At 49.2% G+C, this 21,719-nt stretch overlaps 1 protein-coding gene across 1 annotated transcript in view; it reads right to left on the reverse strand.

Moving 5' to 3' along the window:
* Positions 1-21,719, reverse strand: part of LOC125748586 (RNA-binding motif, single-stranded-interacting protein 3-like) — a 157,891-nt gene that overhangs the window by 66,928 nt on the left and 69,244 nt on the right. Inside the window, 1 exon segment of the mRNA XM_049024886.1 lies at positions 13,385-13,476. Within this exon segment, the coding sequence (XP_048880843.1) occupies positions 13,385-13,476 (92 nt within the window).

Below are 21,719 nucleotides of genomic sequence, written 5' to 3' on the forward strand. Positions count from 1 at the left end.
TCACAGGCTCTATACTCAGAGTGACAGCCTGGTCAGGAAGCATGTGGAGATCACAGGCTCTATACTCACAGTGACACAGCCTGGTCAGGAAACATGTGGGGATCACAGGCCCTATACTCACAGTGACACAGGCTGGGCAGGAAGCATGTGGGGATCACAGGCCCTATACTCACAGTGACACAGCCTGGTCAGGAAACATGTGGGGATCACAGGCCCTATACTCACAGTGACACAGCCTGGTCAGGAAACATGTGGGGATCACAGGCCCTATACTCACAGTGACACAGGCTGGGCAGGAAGCATGTGGGGATCACAGGCCCTATACTCACAGTGACACAGCCTGGTCAGGAAACATGTGGGGATCACAGGCCCTATACTCACAGTGACACAGCCTGGTCAGGAAACATGTGGGGATCACAGGCCCTATACTCACAGTGACACAGCCTGGTCAGGAAACATGTGGGGATCACAGGCCATATATTCACAGTGACACAGCCTGGGCAGGAAGCATGTGGGGATCACAGGCCCTATACTCACAGTGACACAGCCTGGTCAGGAAACATGTGGGGATCACAGGCCCTATACTCACAGTGACACAGTCTGGGCAGGAAGCATGTGGGGATCACAGGCCCTATACTCACAGTGACACAGCCTGGTCAGGAAACATGTGGGGATCACAGGCCCTATACTCACAGTGACACAGTCTGGGCAGGAAGCATGTGGGGATCACAGGCCCTATACTCACAGTGACACAGTCTGGGCAGGAAGCATGTGGGGATCACAGGCCCTATACTCACAGTGACACAGTCTGGGCAGGAAGCATGTGGGGATCACAGGCCCTATACTCACAGTGACACAGTCTGGGCAGGAAGCATGTGGGGATCACAGGCCCTATACTCACAGTGACACAGTCTGGGCAGGAAGCATGTGGGGATCACAGGCCCTATACTCACAGTGACACAGTCTGGGCAGGAAGCATGTGGGGATTACAGGCCCTATACTCACAGTGACACAGCCTGGTCAGGAAGCATGTGGGGATCACAGCCCCAGACCCTAAAGTCACACCTCGCAGGTTTAGGCAAGCAAATGTACAGCACATTAGATGTGTTAAACACTACAGCAGGATATCAAATGACTCTGTATGTGTGGAATTTCTACCCCCCCCCATGTTTCTGCAGTGTGTTACCTTCAAAGGCCTGTGTTTATGTGTATGCGTGCATGTGTGCGTTTATGTGTGCGTGCATGTGTGCGTCAGTGTGTGTGTACGTCAGTGTGCGTGTGTGCGCCCTGCAGTGGGCTGGCATTCCCTCCAGTGTGTCCCCATAGGCTTAGGCTCACAGTGATCCTCCACTGGATAAGCAGCTGTGGACGACTGCGTTAAAGCCGCTCATATCAAACCATGCACTAATAAACACTGTTAAAATAAACACTAATCACGAGTGATGATGTCAGAGTGCAGGTCTCACCCTGGGGGTGGGGGCCTTGGCGTGGAAAGCAGCCCTTGCCCCAGCTCCCGGGGAGGGCACCTCACACAGAGAGCACTCCTGCTGGTACCACCACGATTCTCATTAGTGAGCCAGCCTTGGCCAGCAGGCTTTGCCTGGGTCAGGGCTCCAAAGGCCGTTTACTCAATTTATACTGAGGGAGGGGGGGCACATAAAACAGCAGGTGTTATTATAGGACCCCCCCATGTGGGCCATTAATGCAACGACTTAACAGAAGTTGCGAAATTGTGTTTACGTGTGTGAGGGGGGTGAGGTCCCTGCGCTCTGTCATCCTGTGGCCTCAAACCCTGGCCCCCCTAAGTCAGTGTAATCCCCCCCCCCAGCCCCCAATACGCTGCTGGGCTCCAGCAGGCTGAGCCAGGGCATTCGCCATGCCCACAATATCTGTGCCGCGAGTCGAACTCGAGGCCCTTGACTCTCACTAACATGACGGGGATCACGAGAAATGGAAATTGTCGGCACAATTTAACACGGCCCTGGCCTGCAAAATTCATTAGAGGCCCAGGTGGCGAAATGGCATTTGGAGGGTGGAGAGAGAGAGGGAGGGGGTGATGTAGATGAGCAGGGAGGAGGCGGCGGTGAGAGCAGGCCATGTGCAGAGAGGCAAAAGTGCTTTAAGCAGTATTTCATTAAAGCAGTAATGTTATGATGGCTGACCTTTCACCAGCCCCTGACTTTGTAATGTAGCCGCCCCCCCCCACCCCCCCCAATCGCACCGTGCTTGAGTGCTGGACCTGCTTTAATTAACAGATCGGCCATACCAGGAATGACAGAGAGGCGGGGGGGGGGGGGGGTGTTGGGACCTGGAAGCTATGGCCTTTTAACAGGAAGCAGAGGAGGATACAGAGACATGCTGGCCAATGGGAACCTTCATACCCTCAGGGGGGCGGGACAACACTCTGACTGCAGGTAACCCTGGGGTCATTTCACTCTTCCCTGTATGCGTGTGTGTGTGTGTGTGTGTGTGTGTGTGTGTGTGTATTCCCATACTACAGACACAGACGGAGTCCAGAGATTAACAGTGTGAAGTATCGATTTTTTTCTTTAATCACAGAGGCTACCAGCAGGTGATGATTAACTGCGGCAGACAGGGGGCGCTATTAAGCGAGAGCTACCTCCTGGAACCATGCTGACATTCATAAAGCCCTCACCTTCCCAAAAAGGACCTTCCTGGATGGAGAGGGCCGTTTCTCAGGACGTGTCTCTGCTTAATAAGAAAAACACTAACACAGAGGCAGAGAGCCGCTGCAATACAGTACAGTATACACAGAGGGGGCTCCTTTTGCAGCGGGTAATAAATGTGTTATAAAGAGGAAAGTGGGAGGGGAGAGCAACCTAACCCACAGTCAACGTGTCTGGCTGATGGGGTGGACCCCGGTAAACACAACACAGAATTACCACAGACACTGGCCATACCTTTCAGTCCACATGTGTTCCAACTCTCTCAGGCTCCCTCTGCGGGCAGCGAGAGTATAGTGTTGATGTCAGACTGTACCCACAGACTCTGGGACTCAAGCCCCGGGCGACTGGGGGCGCTACGGACTTCGGTTTACAGATAGTGAAGCTCTAATGTTGGTCGACTGCTTCTGGCGATTCAGAGGGGAAAACTCCTTCAAGAATATTCTGCCGCTACTTCTGCGTGCAGCTAAAAGGAGCCAGCGAGTCAGGGAAGGGTTTGGAAGCTACTGAAGTTCAATGAACGTGACTGATATTTAACCAGAGAGGACGGAAGGGCTTTGACACCGAGACGGAAATGGCCGAGACTCAAAGGTTTAGTAGGGTTTTGAAGGCCACTAGCTGGGTCGAAGACCCAGAACCCGAGTGTTGAAGGTCACGGGCCAGGAACCCCTGACGTGGTTCGGTGTTGCCCTGGACGGCTTTCGGCCCCACAATCTCTCTGAGCAAGAGCCCATCACCACTGGATGAGACAAAGACCAGCTCAAGCATTGCTGATAAAACATCAGCCACAGATGGTTTACTGTGGTTCAGGAAAAAAGAGAAAAACAGAAAAATGTGATCGATGGGCTGATGCATTGATCAGACAGAAACAGATGTATCACTGATCGCTGATACAATGTTTGATTAATACAGAGTGAAGTGCAGCAGCCGAAGCCTGAGACAGCCCCCCCGCAGGGTCAAACTGCCTTGGTATTGTTTTTAATCTAAAATGTCGTGGAAAAAATATGACAGAGGAGGAAGGAGGTATTGCGCTTTTGCGCTCCAGGACTGAATCTGCCTCACATCACAACGACCTGCTGTTTGTCTGACTTGGGAGTGAGGATATTGCCTCGGTCAGCCGAAGGCGTCGGAGCAATGAAGTCTACTGGCCGGGGGGGCGTTGCTGAGTGTGGGAAACAAGGAAACTGGATTTAAATTAATGGCACTTCCCCAGGCAGAAAGGTCACTGCACTATCATAGTTTAGCTACGCTTGGAGGGTGGAGGGGTCAAAGCAGGCAGGCCAAATTTCAGTAAATTTCAGTTTCAGTATGCTACACTCACCACACTTAACTGAGTAACAGCTTCAGTATACTACACTCACCACACTTAACTGAGTAACAGCTTCAGTATGAAACACTCACCGCACTTAACTGAGTAACAGCTTCAGTATGAAACACTCACCGCACTTAACTGAGTAAGAGCTTCAGTATGCCACACTCACCACACTTCAGTAACAGCTTCAGTATGCCACACACTCCACACTTCACTGAGTAACAGCTTCAGTTATCCACACTCTCTACACTTCACTAACAGCTTCAGTTTCAGTATACCATACACTACACACGTCACTGAAACACAGCTTCAATATGCCACACACTCCACACATCACTTAGTAACAGCTTCAGTATACCACACACGCTACACATCACTTAGTAACAGCTTCAGTATACCACACACGCTACATGTCTCTGAGTAACAGCTTTAATATGCCACACACTCCACATGTCTCTGAGTAACAGCTTTAACATGCCACTCACTCCACATGTCACTAAGTAACAGCTTCAGTATACCACACACTACACAGGTCACTAAGTAACAGCTTCAGTATACCACACACTACACAGGTCACTAAGTAACAGCTTCAGTATACCACACACTACACAGGTCACTAAGTAGCAGCTTCAGTATACCACACACTACACAGGTCACTAAGTAACAGCTTCAGTATACCACACACTATACAGGTCACTAAGTAACAGCTTCAGTATACCACACACTACACAGGTCACTAAGTAACAGCTTCAGTATACCACACACTGCACAGGTCACTAAGTAACAGCTTCAGTATACCACACACTACACAGGTCACTAAGTAACAGCTTCAGTATACCACACACTACACAGGTCACTAAGTAACAGCTTCAGTATACCACACACTACACAGGTCACTAAGTAACAGCTTCAGTATACCACACACTACACAGGTCACTAAGTAACAGCTTCAGTATACCACACACTACACAGGTCACTAAGTAACAGCTTCAGTATACCACACACTACACAGGTCACTAAGTAACAGCTTCAGTATACCACACACTATACAGGTCACTAAGTAACAGTTTCAATGTGCTGCACGCTCCACGCTTCACTGAGTAAGAGGTTGAATAAATAACACACTCACCACACAAACAGCTTTGATAATACAAGGTGCCCCTAAGTAAACCGATTTGATATTGCACATACCCAACACATCAAAGTAATCAGGTCAAATATTTCTCAAACTAGCTTCAGTTTTCTAGAAACCCAACACATCATTGAGTAAACAGCTTCAATTCAGCACACACCCAGCACATCATGGGGTGAAGTGAGCTTAAGTTTACTGTGACTCTCTCAGGTGCGGGATGAGCAGCCAAGCTCCCAGGTTGGTCACTGAATAATAAGCGGCTACTGGGACACCTATTGTCACACAATGTCACCTACACATGGGACTGTGGCCCGAAAAGCATCTGGCCAGTCACCTTGAGACTGTGCCCTCGATGAATCGGTGAAACGCCGCAGCTCTGCCGCTCCGCACTTTCAAGGACTCGTCGTGTTGCTGATAGATTTCACTTTGACTGTCTGCTGGTAATACTGGCGACATTGATTTAGTTTTGGCCCCCCCTCTCTCTCTCTCTCTCTCCCTCTCTCTCTCTCTCCCTCTCTCTCTCTCTCCCTCTCTCTCTCTCTCCCTCGATCTCCCTCTCTCTCCCTCTCTCTCCCTCTCTCTCCCTCCCTCTCTCTCTCTCTCCCTCTCTCTCCCTCTCTCTCTCTCTCTCCCTCGATCTCCCTCTCCCTCTCTCTCCCTCTGATCTGCTCCCTGCAGGAAGAAAAGCAATAACAAAACCCTTCATTCAAGCCCCATTCCAGCAATGAGACAATACCAAAAGCCTCCCCATAAAAACATTTATTTGATTTTTCAGAAGATTTCAGAAGTAGGATATTATTTAAAAATCATTATACTCCTTGTCATTGCATGTCCCATAATACTGAACTATAAATAAATAGGAAAGATACAATATTTTCCTTTATGAGAAAGTATTTAGTTACTTTTTAAGAATAAAATGTAAACTCTTCTCTGAGTGAAGGTGTTGCACATAAGATCAACTGAGAGAGCATGGGAAATTTCCTTGGGTCTTGGATGGCGAACTCCGCCGTCATACACCCTGCAACACACATCCGCCGGTCTCCGTGGTGGCTGTGTGGGCGCGACACTCACCAAAGCACCTGCAGAGAGCATCTGGTCTTGCCGCTTCATGTTTCGCTCATCAATGTCGCCCCCTTGTGAGTGGGATGACACAGGGCATATGGTGCCGCTCACTGCATCCTGACTCGGAGCCTAATCTTCTCGCTACCATCACTGTGTGCCTCGGTGATAAATATCACAGGCATGTTTTGTCACTCCGTAAAGCTCAGAGTACAGCACAGTCACTAAATTATTAACAATTTAATTCATTTAACTTTTAAAGACCAGTTTGCATGTTCTCCCCACGCTCACGTGGATTTCTGCTGAGCTCTTCGGTCTCCTTTCATAGTACAGCTTAGGTTCACTATCCACACTCCGCAGGGATTGCGTTGGTTCGTGCACTTTTAGGACAGGGCCCCTATAAGCGTTTTTAGATGGATAGATGGATGGATGTGTGGATGGATGGATAAATTAATTCAACAAGTATAATCTGACCCATTGTTGGACCTGAAACGAAGAAGTGGAGCATAGATACCGTGAACTGTAATAGGTTCTAAAGGCCTGGTTAAGTGTTTCATTCCAGCCCTCAAACCCAGATCCAGCCACTCTCTGTGATTATTAGCATGAGGGTCATTTGCGTGTAAATGGGAGAAAATCACTGGTTGTTCCATCCATCCATTATCTGTACCCATTTGTCCTATGCAGGGTTGTGGGGGGGGGGGTCTGGAGTCTGTGACAGAAGATACAGGCACCAGGTGGGTGACAACCCAACCCTTCACACGTCGCACGCCATTCACACCAAAGGGAATTTGGCAACTTCAATTAACCATAGCAAGTTATTTTGGACTGTGGGGGGGGGGGGGAACTAGAACATCAGGAGGAACCCCCCCCCCCCAATGACAGGGGGAGAATATGCAAATTCCACACACATGGAGCCATGGCACATGACTCATACCCAGGCCCCAGGTACTGTTACTGCGGTAACAGTATTAACCAATGCGCAACCCTCTGATTGCCTGATTTTATACAAAAAAAAATCCCCAAAGCTGCCTTTCTTCTTTAATACCTTTCTGGCCCAAATGATGACAAAACATCCTCTCCACACTGCCCCCCTCCGGAAGGCTAAAATGTGTATCACACACCCAAAGGGTTACAGGCCGGCGGGGGCCCGTGGCCCAAAGCGCGGCGGTTGCCGGGGCGATGGGAGCCACCACCTTCTCCCTGACGCAGGACATCACACATCAACAAGATCCTGCACAGCCAATGCCATCTCGGCACTGTCTCTGAACCTATTCTTGCTACAGTGGCTATTAAACATTTATGCATTTTGCTTCTGGGCTGGAGATAAAAGAGAAAGCTTACTAGTGTTTCGGAATAAGTAAATATACAGTGTTTCTCAGCGGGCATTTAAAATGGGAACGGAGAGACCGGATTTATTTTAAAGCTGCCTGTCTGATATCACTAAACGGGGGGAGAGAAAAGGCCAGTAGGACACAGAGAAAGTTACTGAGGCACATATGCTGAAATTTCAGAACAAGCCGGGAAGGCATCACACACGGCGACTGGCAAATGTGCCGTCTGCCGCCCTGGGGTCCATCCCGCTTTGCTCCATTCGCTGATTCAGGGCCTCCGAGGGCCACCAATGAGCTCACATATTTCCCTTGGGTCCCATGCGAGGGGCATGTACTGTAACAGGCATGACAGGCAGAAATCCTCTACCACTTCTTAAGAGTTGCTGGCTATGAGACGCGGTGCCGTGGCAACGGCATACCATCACAGTTCGTTAATCTCCCTAACGGAGAAGCAAGGCTTGGCGCAGACTGCTGTACAGCACGAACGCCACGCAGAGCTCGAAGGTTAAATACGCCAGTGATCTAACACTAATGTCTTCACCCTGCTCTTATGCAGAAATTCTCCTCCCTATGTATTGTGTTCACACTGATGTGACATTTATTAAAAATATACAGTACCAGTCATAAGTATGGACACACAATTTTACATAAAGGTTTATTTGTACTATTCTCTACAATGTAGAATAATTATAGAGATATCAGAGCTATATAGTAACATATGAATTCATGCACTGATTATTAAAGTGTTACACAAAAACATGGGGGGGGGGGCTCCATGGGTTGGGACTCAGAAGGTTGTCGGTTCAAGTCTGCCACCACTGGGCTCTTGAGTGAGGCCCTTAACCCCGATTGCTCCAGATGCTGGCTGACCCTACCGTCTCCTCAATGCCAGTTCCATGAGGTGGCCTTCTGGCATGTTTCTCCAGCTGTCCTGAAGGAGGCCCCATAAATGCTGAGCTCTCATTGGCCACTTTCCCTTCTCTCTCTGGTCCGACTCACCTCAAACCATTTCTACTCTGTTTATGTCAGATGGCCGGGTCCTGTGCACTTCCTTCTGGCAGCCTGTGAATGAGACCCGTCACTCTGCTGGGGGAGAAGCTTCTCTCCACATCAAATTGCAAATTGGATGAGTAGCAGCCCAATGCGCTGTTTACATTTATATCTTTTTGTGCAAAAAGCCCATAAATGATTTTGTTAAATAGTCCTATTTCAGAATGGGAAAATATGTAGCTGTGTTTTTCCAATAACGTTTTTGATTAAATCAATGTGTGGGAAAGTCAGAGAAAGGGCTGATGTAAGTAGGTGTTGTGTGGTAACACTGCGACCCTCTGAACCGCTACAGGACTTCAATTTTATCAGTTATAAAGGGAACATTTTATTAACAGTGTTTTCCCAGCTGATTAGCTTATTGAAATTGCTGTCCTCTCGAAAACATACCTAACAGAAAGTACTGTTCACCAGGAGGTGGTCAGCGAGGGCGGTGTCTCACTGGAAGTGGTCATAAAGGCAATTTGGACCAAGATGTGGGTAGAACAGAGTAAAGTACACTAGCAGACAGTCACACAAGGTTGTTTATGCTCTGAATTGGTCAGAATGAGTAATTTACTAACGGGACAGCGTTATGTGGACCAGGAAGTGGTCAGATAAGGAAGTTTTCTTTCAACAAGCTGCTCGGTGCAGACAGAGAGCTTTATCCTGGAAAATCTCTGAAGCCTGGGATCTATTTTCGACAAAGGTGGATGCAGAGAAAACAAACACTGGCATCCTGGCAAGCAGGAAGACAAGCACCTATGCAGTGGACAGCAAAATAAGCAGCACCGACACTAATGATGTGTTTGCTCTTGATTAGCCTTGGCGTGGAGTAGGTGTAGCTAGTGCAGGTCTTTGTCTTCGTTTAAATGCAAACGTTTAATCAGACGAATGTGTTTTAAAAGACCCTGCAAGCCTTCCATTCGATGCAGATGTTTTTTGGCACCCTATCACTATAGACGCTTCAAGTAAGTAGCGGCATAGGAATCTCATGCTGGAGGTCGTCTGCAGTGATGTATGTATAACCAGGCAGGTGGAGCAACCATCTTACTGCTGCATGATGCATAAACACCTCAAAAGCAATACAGCCACAGACTGACCTCTTTCTTAAGATAATACTGCAGTAATGTATGTAGAACCAGGCAGGTGGAGCAACCATCTTACTGCTGCATGATGCATAAACACCTCAAAAGCAATACAGCCACAGACTGACCTCTTTCTTAAGATAATACTGCAGTAATGTATGTAGAACCAGGCAGGTGGAGCAACCATCTTACTGCTGCATGATGCATAAACACCTCAAAAGGAATCCGGCCACAGACTGACCTCTGTCTTAAGATAACACTGCAGTAATGTAAGGAGATTTCTCTGTGTGTGTGGGTCATGTATATATTACAAATGTCCCCCCAATATGATAAAACCTTTCATTTTGATGTTGGCGGATCATCAGGTAACCCCAACCTGCAGCCATATTTACATCCAAACAAAAGGTAGAGAGAGAGAGAGAGAGAGAGAGAGAGAGAGAGAGAGAGAGAGAGAGAGAGAGAGAGAGAGAGAGAAGTAACCACTACATTTATTCTATTTTAGGAGGAAAAACTATTTTAATTATGAGAAAACTACAAAATAAACGCACCTTCAAAAATGTCTCTAGGATGAAGCTATATTTGCATGAAGGCTCCTCGTTCTGGATTTAAAAGAAGTGCCGCTTGCTGTGTCCACGGCTATAAGACAGATCATTGTTGGCTCTGGGCCCCAGTGTCAGATCTACTCATCCCTCTTCCAATGGAACCCCCAGCATATGAACACAAACTGCTCACGAAGGACGAAGGTCGCAACACCTCCAAAACGACTAGCTGTCCACCATGACAGTAAACACTACCATGCAGAACTGGAACTTGGATGGTGAATTTGACCAGCTCATCTCACTGTGACTAACCGCACTCTGGCTGCCTGACAAGTTCTATATTTCCACATCTTTGAATATTGGCCATACTTTTACACTGGTTACACTGAGAGATGTGGGTTAGTAATTATAGGGGGGGGTCCCTTTTTTTTGAGGAGGGGGCATGGTGAGAGTCCATTCTATCTATCTATCTCGGCCTGTGGCCCCGACGGGGGCATAAGCCGTCAACCAGCTCTCCCCAGGCACCTCGGTTCTGAGTCAGTCTTTCCAGCTGTCCCCACATCTTCCCCAACGTCTTTGCATCTGTGCCCAGGTCACGGCGCCACGTATTTCTAGGCCGACCCCTCTTCCTCTTCCCCTGGGGGTTCCAGGTGAGGGCCTGTCTTGTGATGTTGGAAGCAGGCCTGCGAAGGGTATGGCCTACGCATCGCCTGCGTCTCTGAAGGGCGTCCTCCTCAACGGGCTCGAAGTAGGTACTGAGGCTGCGCATCAGTGTCGTGTGGTTGGAAGGACTGACTCTACCATCGGCACGAGGTAAAGAATGTACAGCAAGAAAAAATACATTCATTCTCTGAAAGTTAATAGTCGTGACTGGATCCCTTCAGCATTTAATTAAATCAGTTTATAGCCATTAGAGTCAGTTAATTATCACATTTTTTAACTCCAAATGCATACACCAGTACAAAATGCAAAGATAATCTCTCAGGATATTCTGCAGTCCGCAAATTGGAATTAACACCATACACTGCCCATAATAAGTTTCTTCCTTAAGCAGATGTTAGCAAATATGCCTGAAACGTTCCCCTAAATGAACTCTGTGTTGAAGGCCTTCAACTTTTAGGCAACAAAACCACAAACATACTAGACTCAAAGATAGATGTTATGATCATTTACGCCATTTGGAACGCAGACAAAATCACACTTCCAGCAGGTCAGCTGAACTAATCAAATCTCATCTAACAAATTACACTGCAAACAGCCAATCAGAATCCTATCCACTTCAGGGCTGCAGAGGCAGCCAGAGCCCTTCCAACCAATAAGAGTCCACCACACAATCAATGGGAATCCTTGTAAATTCCATTCAAACAGCTAAAATCTGTCCAATGAAATATGTCCAATCCAGAGTTGAATAACAGCAGGGTTCCAGACCTAACAGTCAAACTCAAACGAGTCAGGAAATGAGAAGAAGCAGAGACGTCTGACATGATCACAATGTCCGGTCTGAAAATCAGATCATGCTCCACACACACGTGGACGCTACATGTGTGATAAAATCCACACACATCGCAGAACACGGTTACAGCCGGGAAACATGGGGCTGGTCATAACATGCATATGGCGTGAGGCGCCGATCTCCTGACATGCGCATGGCGTGTTAGCGGGACCACGGCAGGTCCAAATCGCATGCATTTAAATAGGATTTAAGCCACAGAGCCCATTTATATTCCACAAGCATGGCATCTTATAAATATTAGAAGAAGGGCGCTTTAAGGAAAGAGAAGAAAGATAAATTGTTCATTGGAGACGCGGAGCACCTGTGCCACTTCCCTGGGAGATAAAGCTCTCCGTCACCCTCCAAATGTCTCCATCTCACTTAATGAGCATCCAGCTTCTCCATGCCCCCCCCCCCACCCGCTGTGTCAGTCACTCCTCTCGTGATGAACAGGCTGACGCCGTTCCAGCTGACTCGCTCCCGCTGTGTTTCCTGTGACTGACACTGATTTCAGCTAACAGACACCCCTTGTGCTCTGCTGACTGACACCCACTGCATTTCTTCTGACTGACAGCAAGTGTATTTCAGCTGACTGACCTCTAACAACTGATGCTCTGCCCCAGCTGACTGATGTTGTGCCCCAACTGATGGATGCTGTGTCCCGGCCGACTGACGCTGTGGCCCAGCTGACTGACGCTGTGCCCCAGCATGTCTGATGCTGTGCCCCAGCTGACTGATACTGCGCCCCAGCTGACTGATACTGTGCCTCAGCATGACTGACGCTGTGCCCCAGCTGACTGACGTTGTGCCCCAGCATGTCTGACGCTGTGCCCCAGCTGACTGATACTGCGCCCCAGCTGACTGATACTGTGCCTCAGCATGACTGACGCTGTGCCCCAGCTGACTGACGCTGTGCCCCAGCTGACTGATGCTGTGCCCCAGCATGACTGACGCTGTGCCCCAGCTGACTGATACTGTGCCCCAGCATGACTGACACTGCGCCCCAGCTGACTGATGCTGTGCCCCAGCATGACTGACGCTGTGCCTCAGCATGACTGACGCGGTGCCCCAGCTGACTGACGCTGTGCCTCAGCTGACTGACGCTGTGCCTCAGCATGACTGACGCTGTGCCCCAGCTGACTGACGCTGTGCCCCAGCTGACTGATGCTGTGCCCCAGCTGACAGACACTGTGCCCCAGCATGACTAATGCTGTGGCTGAGGTGACTGATACTGTGCCCCAGCTGACAGACACTGTGCCCCAGCATGACTGACACTGTGCCCCAGCTGATTGACGCTGTGCCCCAGCATGACTAATGCTGTGGCCCAGTTGACTGATACCCACAGAGTTCCAGCAATTTATTTTTATTTTTTTTATTTTCTAACATATTGCCAAAATGACACTTTTTTATCGCCTTGAAAGAAAGTTAATAAGCCCAGTGAAAAGTCTGTATAATGAGACATGGAGACCTTGAGAGCATATCCATTCTGAGGGCAATCAGTGTTTCCTTCCAGGCAGCGACAGACATCATTAGAAGCAAACGGGACCTGGTAGCTATCATCAAAGCCTCCGCACAGCATCAGTGGACCATTAGCAGCTTAAACAATGACATCGTAGTGACTGATCGCCAGGGGACCCTGCCCAGGCAGCTGTCTGTCATCACAGCAAGGCTGGCCCAGGGTGCGAGGCCGTGAGCTGGAGCCACACTGCAGGGGTACTCACCTTAGCCATCTGCGCCTGCACTCCACTGGCCTTGAGGGAAGCCACGGCCTTCTGAGCAGCCGCTGGGCTGTCGAAATCCACGAAGCCATACCCTGCATAAACAAACGGGGGCGCTGGTGAGAACTCGATGATCCTGACAGCTCGTCACGCTGCGTGCTAACATGCTACAAGGCCGACGCCAAGGGGGCCAGTGCACCGAACGGTTCCTCCGTTGCCAGCACTGGATCATGTGACCATCATGTGACCTACTCCAGAGAGAAATGCAGTCGCTGCAGAGATTTATGGATACAGATCCAGGACAAGGACACAGTAACTCTCGGCTGCAGTGACTGGCTTTAACCTGTAAGCTTTGAGAGGATTTAAGCCATAAATTTGGAGGGACTCCCATCCGGCATTACGCAAAAAGCATCCCACAATGCTCCACAATACTCTCGCTATGAAAAATACTACACACTGCAGTGCTGTGAGCATGCTGTGCTGGACCAGCGTGAGTCATAATATGGGCGTCAGCCATATTGCTGCAACATGCCCCCCACCACCAATAATAACTCTATCAAAGGTTAACAGTGTGCAAGCATTTTTTCTGGAAATACATCATTTATGTGGGGGGAAAAAAATTACTTGTTTGGAATTACACCACGGTTGTGATTTATGACTTATTGTCTCTCTCAATGTGCTCTGGAATATATTACTCCGAGGTTAGATTAGTGTTAATTAAAAATTTGCGCCGGATTAAAAACAGTCAATTGTGCCCACGGACGCGGTGATTTGGAAGAAATGTGTAATGAGGGAGGGATTGGGTGTAAATTAGACTTTCTGGCAAGATTCCGATGGAAATTCACATCATTATCGAGTAAGAATGTATCCCATTCAGCCTGGCCGCCTCCTACCCAGGAGGCATGTGTTATAAAATAAAAGAAAAGCATCAACTTGAAATTACTTAACGTCCGTGTGGTGTTCAGTGAATGAATAAAACACAGCCGCATTACTGCTCTGTCAGACGGTAATGTGGGTGCTCCAGAAAGACAAAGAAGGGGACAAGTCGAATGTCTCCCAGGATCGCCCCCTCACCCACACAGACGCACGCCGATTAGCACCGAAATCTGTGGTTCCTGATGGTGAGGGTTAGGGTTGGGAAGGGCTTAAGAGTGTCATCATTGGCAGAAGGGATTTTCCCATAGAAATGAATGGAATGTCCCCATTTAGATAGGTACGCCAGCATATGTGTGTGTGTGTGTGTCTGTGCGTCTGTGTGTGTGAGTGTGCGTGTGTGTATGTGTGTGTGTATGTGTGTGTGTGTGTGTGTGTGTGTGCACCCATTATTGACATGAGTCATGTGATCAGCTGTTATTTCCAACCAGTGCCAGTACTGCATGCATACAACGATTTAATACTATATTAAACTGTCAATTACATTACATTAATGAAACATAAATACTACGTAATGCGTAACTGTAAAAACTGAAGTCAATATTATATTATATTATATTATATTACATTATATCTATGTAAGATAAAGACAATATATGCAATATATAAGTAAAAGACAGTGTGAACGCCACATTACAAAAAGGCTAGAGGTGACAATATTAATCTAAGATAAATAATATCTAATGTATAACTGCAACATGCTAATAGCTGCATTTTAAACACAGCATTGTGTTGAGCCGCTGCATTAATGCTGAGGTGCACAAGGGCTGGCAATGCTTAATAACTCATTAACAGTGGTGGAGCTCTCCGCACCACCCCCCAGGCCGGAGACTTCACGTACTCTCACACCGCTCTCTGCACTGCCGCCCGAGCCTCAGCATCCACGCCACGCAGCGTACTCTCGCACCGCTCTCTGCACTGCCGCCCGAGCCTCAGCATCCACGGCACGCAGCGTACTCTCGCACCGCTCTCTGCACTGCCGCCCGAGCCTCAGCATCCACGGCATGCAGCGTACTCTCGCACCGCTCTCTGCACTGCCGCCCGAGCCTCAGCATCCACGCCACACAGCGTACTCTCACACTGCTCTCTGCACTGCCGCCCGAGCCTCGGCATCCACGCCACACAGCGTACTCTCGCACCGCTCTCTGCACTGCCGCCCGAGCCTCAGAGTGCTCTCCAGCATACTCTCATTTGGTATCCCAAATGGCAAAACAATTAATTAAAACAAAAGGCATTTGAAATGCTGAAAAGTCAGCGTTTATATAAAAAAACACAGAAAAAAGAAAAAAAGCCTCAAAAATTGCTTACTGTAAACAATAACATTATGGAGTAATAAAAGTGAAAAATAAATTGCTATAAATAGCTCTCGCAGTAGAAATTATTAATATACCTTCAGATCCCGTTAGTGTTTCCAGACGGTTTATAAAATCAAATACATATGTATATGAGAGGAAGACGAAGGCTTCAACACAAATCATTCTGTGTCAGGCAATTTAACTTCCTTTTGCTGTCATTTATTTCCTAAGTGACAGTTTTTCAAGGCTTGTTGTGGGGGGGGGGGGGGGGGGGGGGGATTGCAAACGGGAACCGACAAATGAAATGGTAGTGTAAAAAGACAAAGGCGGTGTGGTTATCGCTGGAGTGGCTGTCATCCTTTGCATGCGGGTGCGTGTGTGGTGATCAGATATGGCACGGCTCAAGCAGTTCCCTGCTGAACATTCGCTAAGACACAACTGAGGCAAAAAACATAATTCACAATGCAGTGACAAAGGTATAACAATGGATTAACAGGCAGAGGTGTGACAAAGGCATGACTGCCATAACAGAGACATAACAATGGATTAACAATGGGAAGGGAAAGGCGTGACAATGGCTGAACAGCGGCCGGGGGAGGCACGGGGGGCTGTGGCCAAGAATGGAGATTAGCGCTGCAGGATGGTCAAACGCAGCAGAACGACTGTAAATAAAGACGAGTGCTGGGTGGGGGTGGGGGACGCTATGAAAACAGTTGTACATCACAACTACACAGCCGACCCAAGAAGCCTACTGCCACTACAACTACCTGCACGCCGAGTGCTGAGCCACAGATACGAGTGCGATCCAGCCGCAGGCAGAGTAGTGAGCTGTGTCAAGAACCAGGCATTGGGACATATAACAAGCCTCATTGAAGTCTCATGATATCCCATGAACATCGACAAAAAAATGCTTCGGCAGGTATGTTAAGTAAAAATTCGCCTTGATTCCATGCTTGATTCCATGCTTGATTCCATGCTTGATTCCATGCTTGATTCCATGCTTGATTCCATGCCTTCCCCTCGTTTTCCCCAGCCAATTCTGACTGCCCTAAGATTTCATGAATTTCCATGATGTCGGAAGGCATAACGAGTCTATGGTAGCGGGGATCTGGCCGACAGGATTAAAAAGCGACAGGACAGTCAGCGGGCACATGAGGTGGACAGCTGTCACATGACACAGTCCAGCTGGGCAACATGGATGTGCACGCGAGAACGGGAGGGGCAGGCCTGTCACGCTATGTTTCCTGGCCTAACCACATCTGCTGAGCTTAGCCATAAATCAGCAATGGGGGGGGGGGGGGTTTCCTTGTCGTGAGACCCTGCGGCAGTCAGCCCATGCCGCCCGCACACACCCCTGCACTATCCTGCACGTGACGCTGGACCGATCATGTTTCAGCTGTAACGTCAAAGCCCAGCACTGAAGGGCTTAACTTGAAGCTTCTCACTCTCTTCTGCTAGATCACACTCAGACCAAGCTGTGAATGCAGACAGCAGATGCTTGCATGTTCTGAAATCAGGGAATATCTGCAAACATACACTGCCGGTGATTTTGTCCATAAAACATCGTCTTGAAACTGCCCAAAGTTAAGGTCCATTCGTCTAAAGGGTCAAGCGCCTGGTACTCCTTATAGGCCGAGGCTAGTCTGATACAAACCAACAAATTACTCTTTCTCAGAAACTGATCGCTGGTGGAAAAATAAAAATAAAACACTCTCCGAGGTTTATCAGTCTGCCCAAAGCACCAGAACAGGATGAGAAGAAAATGATCACAAGATCTACTCATCCAGAGCAACCCAGCAAGCCCTGAACAGCTTCAGCTCCTCTCGTGGCATTCAGACGTGGCCATGAAACGGCCCACTATTACGCATGTGTCACCCGACGACCAGCAGGTGGCGGTGCTGAGCGCTCTCACCATGTGACATCACCCGCCAGCACCGCGGACCTGGGAGCGGAAGAGAAGGGGGCCAGGGACCCTCGAAAACTCACACTAGTGAAATGACACAGCTGGTAACATAAATGATTTCGGCTAAGGAATTAAAGATCTGCCAGTATGGCTACAGTGTATCCTATTTCTATTTAAATGGTGCCTCTCTGAACATAATTGCTCCCGGCGCACAAAGATTTAGCAACAACAACAACCTTGTAGATGTAGCATGAATGTGAGAGTAGAGAGAGGGAGTGATGCCAGCGAACGTATCCCGCCACAGCCCCCGAATAACAGGATCTACAACCAGTGGCGGAAAATTGAGTCTCACTCTCTTTCGTTGGTGCCACCAGAACTCCATACATCTTCATACTCATTTTCCCCACACGAGCACATATGGCCAGCTTGACTGATACAGGGAAAAGGGAATATTATAATAACTCATAACCGCAGACCGAGAAGATACACCCCATCGATCTAGGGTTCAGTAAACCCTAGGCAGAATTTCTGCTATCTACTGTTTGTATATTCTTATAAATTGGATTATTTAACAGTTTAAACCAAACGGACATTTATCTCCTTTAAAGAAGCAGATAGTGGCAGAGACTGGCCTTAATGGTATCTGGGCCCTTTTTGAATCACATTTTCCTGTGAGTCTTCAATCAACAAAACATTTTCGGCTGCTGTCCTTTTGTAGGGAAAGAACCAGCCGCTTTAAATATTAAAAACCAGCCATGGAAAAGGAAGGCATGGTGCATGGAGTATAAACAGTGAGGAAAATTACTGAAACTTTCGCCCTAAAAGCAGGCAGTACACAGCACGATTAAAACTTAAAAAGGGGGAAAATTTCCACGAACTACGTCGCTTGACCCATTTCTTCAGAACCACAGTGGTTCTGGTTTCTGGTACTGACTGGATTCTACGGGGCTGGGCTCACGCAGAAAGTACTCCAAGTGGATAGTGAAGTTTAAAAATGCGAAATTCTCCAGTAGCATTCTGGGAAGGGGTCATTACCCAGGTGGGTTGGAGTCCAGAATCCCAGTGAAGAAACGTCCTTTTCAGCTGCAACCCTGCACCCCCCCTCCCCACCCGGCTCATGAATAGGAAGTGGTTTGGGGTTGCGTCCTTGCGGCAGGAATCCACCACGGCACTCTCGTGTGAGTGTACTTCAGGGGATAAATGTATGTGTGTCACGCGAGAAACATCTGTGCAGCATATTTGGGAACGTGCTTGGAGACGGTTTCTCAGAAGGCAAACACCTTGGACCATGCCAGGGAGGGTGGATGGAGCTGCACACATGCACACACAACCCTGTACAGACAGACAGGCACACCCACATGTCTGTACAGACAGACAAGCACACACACAACCCTGTACAGACAGACAGGCACACATACATGCCTGTACAGACAGACAGCCACACCCACATGTCTGTACAGACAGACAAGCACACACACATGCCTGTACAGACAGACAGGCACATACATGCCTGTACAGATAGACAGGCACACACACATGCCTGTACAGACAGACAGGCACACACACATGCCTGTACAGATAGACAGGCACACACACATGCCTGTACAGACAGACAGGCACACACACATGCCTGTACAGACAGACAGGTACACACACACATGCTTACATTTCTCTTCTAGCAAACCAAGGAAAATAAACTTCTACCATTTTAAGCAGATGAAGTTCTAAAAAAAACGACTATTTTTTAGGTATTGCTGTTTTTCTGGCAGCAAAGAGGAACACAGGTGCTTATGCGCGCGCGCACACACACACACACACACACGCACGCACACACACACACACACACACACACGCACAGACACACAAAACCCCGTGCATACAGACGCATATGCTCGCATACATGCATGTGAGAGCACGTGTGGCCTCTGTGGTTTCCCCATGCTGGGGTCTGGAGGAGCAGATTGGCATCATTAGTCAGTTTGGACGGCTCTGGGCACCATGTGGCTCCCTGCATTCATAACACAGGTGCAGCAAGGCCATTCAGGATAACTCAGGAAGAGCAAAAAGGCCGGGGAACTGCGTACGGCCCGAGGATCTGCGTATGGCCAGAGGACCTGCGTATGGCCCGAGGATCTGCGTACGGCCCGAGGATCTGCGTACGACCTGAGGATCTGCGTACGGCCCGAGGATCTGCGTACGGCCAGAGGACCTGCGTACAACCAAGGTATCTATGTACAGCACATGGATCTGCAGACAACTCAAGGAAGAGGGAACTACAACCTGGGGATCTGAATACAGCCTGGGGATCTGCACTCGACCAGGGGATCTGTGTACAATCCAGGAATCTGCATATGACTCAAGAAAAACGGTACTACAACCTGGGGATCTGAGCATGGCCCGGGGATCTGCATGCAGCCTGGAGACCTACGTACGGCTTGGGGCAGAGTCACACTAAGTTTGTGATATTCCAACCCTCCTCCCCCAAGTGCTGAGAGAAAATAAGAGAAAACAGAACAAAAATCCCCCAAACTGCTTCTCAGAGGGGGGCTTAAGGTGGTCATTCCAACAGCTTTACCGTCATTGTATTGCAGCTTTAAAGCAGAGCCTGAAACAGCAGCCAATACCACCCCCCAACCCCACACTTAAATCCCCCGCCGCCCCCAAGCATGGTTCCATCACTGCCGGAGATCCAATAAAAGTCAGCCCATGTCGTCCAAGGGGGGCATATGAACGGAAAACCTAGATGGACCCGAGTGAAATGGCAGAGATCGTGCAACATTGTGCCAACAGGTATCAAACATAGGGCCTCGGAGCCCAGCTTGCGGTGATGCACATGCATTCCGGTCGGAGCCCAGTTTGCAATCATGTTGGGTCTGAACCCGGGCCACAGTGATTCGCACGAATTCAGCTCCGTCTCCGGTAGTGATACACATGCATTAGGCCTCGTCTCCGGCCAGTAGTGATACACACGCATTAGGCCTCGTCTCCGGCCGCTAGTGATACACACGCATTAGGCCTCGTGTCCGGCCGGTGGTGATACACACGCATTAGGCCTCGTCTCCGGCCGGTAGTGATACACACGCATTAGGCCTCGTCTCCGGCCGGTAGTGATACACACGCATTAGGCCTCGTCTCCGGCCGCTAGTGATACACACGCATTAGGCCTCGTCTCCGGCCGGTAGTGATACACACGCATTAGGCCTCGTCTCCGGCCGGTAGTGATACACACGCATTAGGCCTCGTCTCCGGCCGCTAGTGATACACACGCATTAGGCCTCGTCTCCGGCCGCTAGTGATACACACGCATTAGGCCTCGTCTCCGGCTGGTAGTGATACACACGCATTAGGCCTCGTCTCCGGCCGGTAGTGATACACACGCATTAGGCCTCGTCTCCGGCCGGTAGTGATACACACGTATTAGGCCTCGTCTCCGGCCGGTAGTGATACACACGCATTCGGCTCCGTCTCCGGCCGGTAGTGATACACACGCATTAGGCCTCGTCTCCGGCCGGTAGTGATACACACGCATTAGGCCTCGTCTCCGGCCGGTAGTGATACACACGCATTAGGCCTCGTCTCCGGCCGCTAGTGATACACACGCATTAGGCCTCGTCTCCGGCCGGTAGTGATACACACGCATTAGGCCTCGTCTCCGGCCGCTAGTGATACACACGCATTAGGCCTCGTCTCTGGCCGGTAGTGATACACACGCATTCGGCTCCGTCTCCGGCCAGTAGTGATACACACGCGTTAGGCCTCGTCTCCAGCCGGTAGTGATACACACGCATTAGGCCTCGTCTCCGGCCGGTAGTGATACACACGCATTAGGCCTCGTCTCCGGCCGGTAGTGATACACACGCATTCGGGTCACTGCTGTCTCCGGTAGCTGCCAGGCAGGGCTCTGGCAAAAGGTGACCGGCACCGGGTGCGATGCGGACACTGCAGTCTTCCATGGCTTTTTCGCTGCTCTGGGAGGAAGGTAAGGCCCAGCTGGATGAGGGGGGTGGGGAGGGGGGAATAAACTCTCACTCCTGCGTCATTATGGATAAAACACAGCCTCTCTGTTCTGCACAGACCTGGCCTCCTTATCCCAGGTGGGTCCCTTCCCATGACCTGGCCTGGCCCGACCAAACTCGACCCCTTTCCAGGCATGTTTCCGATTTGCTGATGCAGAAATGCCTCTTTTTCGTTCTGATGACAACCCACC

This window comes from Brienomyrus brachyistius, chromosome 9 (assembly GCF_023856365.1).
Source record: "Brienomyrus brachyistius isolate T26 chromosome 9, BBRACH_0.4, whole genome shotgun sequence".
Classification (NCBI taxonomy): Eukaryota; Metazoa; Chordata; class Actinopteri; order Osteoglossiformes; family Mormyridae; genus Brienomyrus; species Brienomyrus brachyistius.